The 5869-nt window shown below is 54.8% G+C and overlaps 1 protein-coding gene across 1 annotated transcript; it reads right to left on the bottom strand.

Annotated features, from left to right (window-relative positions):
- Nucleotides 1-2414: 2414 nt before the first annotated feature.
- Nucleotides 2415-3131, bottom strand: LOC104528888 (ribonuclease P and MRP subunit p25). The gene has a single exon (XM_010173038.2). The coding sequence runs from the start codon at nucleotides 3060-3062 to the stop codon at nucleotides 2415-2417; it is 648 nt and encodes a 215-aa protein (XP_010171340.1). The 5' UTR covers nucleotides 3063-3131.
- Nucleotides 3132-5869: the final 2738 nt, after the last annotated feature.

The following is a 5869-nucleotide window of genomic DNA, read 5'->3' as shown; positions in this document are numbered from 1 at the left end:
GGTGGTGTTTGCTGTGATGGCAATTCAGAGCCCCGTTAACCGAGTTTGTGCAGGGGTGTCCTCTCACAGATCGCGGTCATGGCGGAGTGAGGGGGACATTTCCCTGTTCGTGGTGTGCTCCAGCTCTGTGAGGGGAACATGGGGTCCAGCCTGGCTCTGGCTCTAGCATCCAGCCGTTCTGAGTCTCTCTGCCAACCTGCCACCCACCAACACAGCCACTGTTGCCTCCTTGTCCCCAAACCTCATAGACCCTGACCCTAGGGTTCTGTCCTCAGGGGAACACGCCTGGGCTCACAAAAATTACCCCAAAAATTGTTCTTTGCAGGCACCTGGGGCCATGGTTTGGCATTGCAGCACAAGATTATTGTCATCATTTTGCTCACCATGTCCCTTTAGGGCCCCATGGAGCCAGATGTCATCATGCTATTTTAAATACTTCATATTTTGAGTTAATTCATTTTATTTTAACCATTTTCCACATGCAGTAAATCCTTGGTTCACAGCCAGCAAAGTGAGGAGTGCAAAATCCCCAAGCTCCTGTTGCCTCCAAGATTAGAAATTGCCTGCATACAAAATCAATTAAAAATAATTTTGCACATTAACAAAATAATGAGAAATGAGCTATTATTTTTTCTCTCTCTTTGCTGGGAGCAATGTGAGATGGCAACAGCAGGGCAGGGTTGGGGAGGTGATGGGCTGTTGGTTCTCAGCTGCGCAGCCATGAAGGAATTTAGGCTCTGATCAGAGTGTTTGTGGAGGATTTTATTTATTAGCATGATTTTTAGTACATGTAGGGCAGAGGCACATAACGGTGCTCTGGCTCATGTGCAGGGCAGAGGGTTGAACCACAGTGCTGTCTGCACCAGAGAGAAGGCCTGGCAAGAGTGATCACTGGGTGGGATGGAGCCCAAAGCTTTCCTAGCCCCAAACCTACCAAAAATAATCATTTTTTAAAAAAAGTTACAATTGGAAATTAATATTCAACTACACAACAGCAGATACATGAAGCAAATCAATGTGTGGCAGGGTAGATAAGCGTGAGCCTCTGTCCCGGAGGAGCAGCTGCCTGCTGAGGGAGATAACAAGGTCATCACCAAACAAAACAGCTCCCTGCTTCCTCCTCCTCCTCCTCATTCCCCTTGTCTCCTTTCATTCCCGCTCCCAGCCAAGCAAAGCGCTGTCCAAGCAAGACCTTGACAAAAGAGGGGATGCTCTCCATCCCCGGAGAGCAGGAGCAAGGCAAGGAAATAACAACTGCAGCCAGATAGCTTTTGGGAAGAGTCCGCTCATTAAATTCTGATTGAATTAATCCTGCCATGCCCCTGGAACTGGGTCAAGGGGAACCAGGAGGATGGGGGCTTGTTTGGTTCCCATAACCCATCCCTTGCCCTCCCCGTGTCACCCTGGTCCCCTCTGTGCCAGCCAGAGGGGCTGGCACAGGGCTTTGCCAGGCTCTGCCATTTCAGTGAGGGTCAGGCTGCTGCCAGAGCATGTCAGAAACTGGCCCTGATCCCCTCCCCCCTTGGGACAGGGTTTGGCCAGGATCCCTTTGTCCTGGTTTGGCAGCAGTGACATTCCAATCTTCACTGTGCCATGCTCCGTAGCCAAGGTGATCCCCTTCCCATTTTCCCACAGACATCTTTCAACTATTTCTAAAAAGCTTTTATTTTTCATCCATTTTCTTTGACCCCCCTGTAAGAAGCAGGGGTTTCACTGTGAAAGGCTTTCCCAGAGAGCCAGCCCGCGGTGACAGCTCTGCAGCCAAGCCCACAACCCCAAAACCTCCCTGTCCTGTGCCAGGCACCGCATCTAGCCGTGACAACAACCCACCAAATGCTCCCACTGCCCCCAGCTCCCAGTATTGGGGCTTCACCCCAGCTCCAGACCCCACAAACACCTCCGGGAGAGCAAAGACCTGAATATCTGATGCAGAAAAAGAAGAAAGGTTGTTTTATTTTCTTCCGCTGTCCTGCAGGCAGGCAGTGCAGCACTTGGCTCCGCGGGCGCAGGGAGAGAGCAAAACCTTGTCTGTGTATTTTATTCGGATGAATCGTGGCACCATGGGGTGCTGAGCCCGGCATTAATAAACCTGACAGCTCCTCACCAGACATCATTGCAGCAGTTTTGATCATGGAGGTGTTACTCCAACGGGTTTGGGGCAAAACCATCTCTCCCAATTGCTGAGACATCACAGTGGGGAGTGGTGGCAGTGAATAGGGACGCGCTGAAGGGAGCCTGCAGCACACCAGTGACCCCGGAGCAAGCATGGCATGGGCTCTGCACTGCCTTTATCCACAGCAAAGCGGCTAAAAACCCAGAGTTCCTCCAGCATACAATCTCCTGCGTATATAGAGAGCATATTCCTGCCTATATAATACCCAGCATATGGCTGGTCAGGGCAGGAGGTGGTGGGATCAGTGGTGGAAGTCCAGCTGACAGTTGGTGGTCCCTGAGCCCCTTGAGCCATCAGGTACCTCTACCTGCAACTTCTTGGTCAGCCCCTCCTCGTGGGGAGGTGGTAGGGGCCGCTTCAGCCCCTTGGTGGAAGAGCTGGATGTATCTTCTGCCTCACTCAGCTGCATCCCCAGCTCATGCCGGGGCTCTGGGGGCTGGTAGCCTGTCTGGTTGGGGTCCAGGGGGTCTCGGGAGAGCAGGATGCAGATGGAAGGAACGTTCTTATGGATGGTCAGGTTCTGTGCTGGGGCACCGGGCAGCGGGTCCTGGTTCTCCCAGACCTCCAGCAAGGTTTTGTAGCGCACCTGGGTGACCTGGTGAAGACCTCCCAGCTTCCTCTTCATTATCTCCACACAGGTGATGGTCTTGGTGACCGCCCTGCCGCAGCCACTGAAGACGATCTGCCGGCTGCCCTTCAGCTCCATCTGGGCCATGGCAAAGTTCATCAGGTTCCTGATCTTGCTGCCCTCCTTCACTTTCATCTCCACCACGTCTGGGGGCAGGTTGGGGAAGGGCAAGGGGCTCTCCTCCTCTGATGTCCTCACCTTTCGGAAGTTCTCCATCCTGGACTGTGTGATGGGCTTGGTTCCCCCTCCTTTGGAAGCCATCCTTCACCTCTTCTTGGTGGATCCGTGGGCTCCTAGCCTCCTGGGACCATGGCAGGGCTGACTCTGCTGCCCTCCAGCCCAGCTCGCAGGAGGACTGAGTTTAACCCTGCATCCCCAGGACCACCAGTCCCTTCCCCTCTCCTTGCCCGGGGCTGGCAGCTGGCTCGGTGGCTGTGCCAGAGGCTGTCACCCGGGGGGCACAAGGCTGCAGGATGTCCCGGTTGCTCCCGGTGGGGACAACGGCCAGCTCCAGCTCTCGGTGACGCTTGGGCTCCTCTGCTCCCACTGCAGCACTCGCTTCTGCTGCTCTTTGCTTCATTCTGGACTTCAGCAGCCCCCAGAGCTGTTCTGTGTAATTAGCAGATCCTCCCCCTCTCCCTCCCCTTCCTCCCCTTCTCCTCCTCTCGCTCAGCCTCCCATCCCAGCACAGAGCTGGGGAAGGCAAAGAGGAGGGCAGGAAGCCCAGGTCTGCAGCCAGGAGCATGCAGGCAGGGTAGGGAAGAGGAGAAGGTGGAAGGCAGAGGGAGAAGCTCCCTCTTGTCTTCATGATGCTCCCAGAGTCCTGCCCCCTTAAAGAGAACCTCGTCCCTTCTCTCCACGCTTGCTCCACTCAAGGACACCCAACTGCTACCTGCAAATGTCAGCAGCGTGTGGGCAACCAGCCTCCCTGCACCCTCTCTCTGGCAGCATCCTCAGAGGGATGATGAGTCCCAGGTGGCTTGAAGATGGAAAAGCCAAGTTCAACCCTTATTAGCCATCAGAGAAGCTACTGGGACCTGCAGGCAGGAGAAATCCTGGCAGATGGCCGTAGCCGTGCCTGGCTGTGGGGCCAGGGCATGCACTGAACGTGCCAGGGCTCTGCTCCCCCTGCACCCTCTCTCTGGCAGCATCCTCAGAGGGATGATGAGTCCCAGGTGGCTTGAAGATGGAAAAGCCAAGTTCAACCCTTATTAGCCATCAGAGAAGCTACTGGGACCTGCAGGCAGGAGAAACCCTGGCAGATGGCCGTAGCCGTGCCTGGCTGTGGGGCCAGGGCATGCACTGAACGTGCCAGGGCTCTGCTCCCCCTGATCCCCCGCAGCCTCTGCGTGCAGGAAAACCTGTCAGTCCCCAAAGCCCGGAGGAGCAGATGCCATGGCAGAGCCGATTTTCACAAATGATTTATCTCCCTCCTCCTCCTTCCCCATCCCTCCCTCTCCCCACTGTTCTCCCAGACCCTGTCCCTTGCTCATCTCCACATCCCCACCATGGAGCTGCCTGTGGTGGGGTCACCATCATATTTAACTGTCTGGGCCCCTGGCATTAAATCCCCAGAGATACCTATTGCAGGCCAGAAAATCTCCCCTTTCTACCCCATGCTGGCCCTGGGCAGAGGCGATGGCCCTCTGCCTGCCCCTGTCACCTACCTGTCCCCTGCCTCCCGCCCTGCTGGCTGGGGGATCATTGCACAGTGGAAAGACATGTGAGTATTGACTTGCAGTCAAATCTTATCAGCCTCTGGAGGCCCCTGGATTGTTTTCACTCTGAGCAGGGCTTGAAAAGTACATAAATAAATCAATCGATCCGATGCCAGCAGAGGTGAAGGCTGTGTGGCCGTCCCCTCCTGGCTGGGGCACACCTCTGTGTCCCTGTGGTCCCCAAAGCAGCTTTCTGTGGGTACTGCTGCTCTAAATGGGGGGAAAGTATGGGACATCCCCTGATCCAACCACCAGACTGGGATCTATGGGTGATGGGATGGCAGCACTGGCATCTCACCCATGTGGGGTGGGATGCTCCATCTGAAAGCAGTGCCCCGCTGCACTGGAAAACCCATGGGGGTGTAGAGCATCTTTTCCTGATCCAGCTGACACCCCACGAAGCCCTTTTGGTGCAGAGAGGGAAACTGAGGCAGTGCATGCTGCTGGGCCCAACCCCAGTATGGCAGCAGATTCAGGCTTTGAGCATCCCCCAAGTCCCACCTGGAGCTCTGCAGTAGCGAGCATGCCTAGTCACCGCATTTCCACCATTAATCCCTCGCTCATATGAGAAAAAACAATGGCATTTCCCCCCTTTCTGCTCGATGACTCTTTGTGGCATCCTTACAGAAGGCACTTGGCTCCTTCCTCGGGCAGGCAGGCATGGATTAAGCCTCTCAGGGAAACTGCTGCCTTCAAAAGATGCTAAAACCCTAGGAAAAATAATCAGGCAGGATTTTAGCAACCATTTGTGGAGCGTAAGTGGTTGAGGGAGATGAGAAATCCCTCCGAGCCCTTATTCAGGTGTGCAAACAGCCATCGGCAGCACAGGAGGGTTACGTGGCCATCGAGGGCCAGCAACGCTGGGGCTCCAGGCGAGCCTGGGCTGTGAGCCTGCTGCCGGATGAATCCCAGGCACTGGATGAACTATTCAGCCCTTCTTTCCTGGCTCAGCATCAGCTCCTGCCTCTCGTGGTCCATTTGTTGTGGCAGCTTCTCCCTCATTGCCTCTAATTGCAGCTTAACAAACTGCGAGATGGAGGCAGACGAGGCGCAATCACAGCCGAGCCTTTCTGCACCCCTCAAAGGGCTGCACAGGGTTTGGTGACACCAGGGGCTTTAATAACAGGGGCTTGCTTTTCCTCTGCAGCGCTTAAAATGTAAATGAAATTCATTATTAGCAACTCCATTGCTAATTACCATCTGAAGCCATTCATTAGCCTGTCAGCTTCTTTGTTGGAGGACAATGGAATGGTTTTTTCCAAGCTAAAGGAATATCTGAAATGAGCTCAGCCACAGCAAACAGCGGGGTGGGAGAGGGAGGAGAGTGGGGATGGGGGAACACTAAGGCAC

The sequence above is a fragment of the Antrostomus carolinensis genome, unplaced genomic scaffold, assembly GCF_000700745.2.
Source record: "Antrostomus carolinensis isolate BGI_N321 unplaced genomic scaffold, ASM70074v2 scaffold9058, whole genome shotgun sequence".
In the NCBI taxonomy this organism is placed as follows: domain Eukaryota; kingdom Metazoa; phylum Chordata; class Aves; order Caprimulgiformes; family Caprimulgidae; genus Antrostomus; species Antrostomus carolinensis.
The sequence above is the reverse complement of the archived record's forward strand: the minus strand, read 5'-3'. Positions and strand labels throughout refer to the sequence as shown.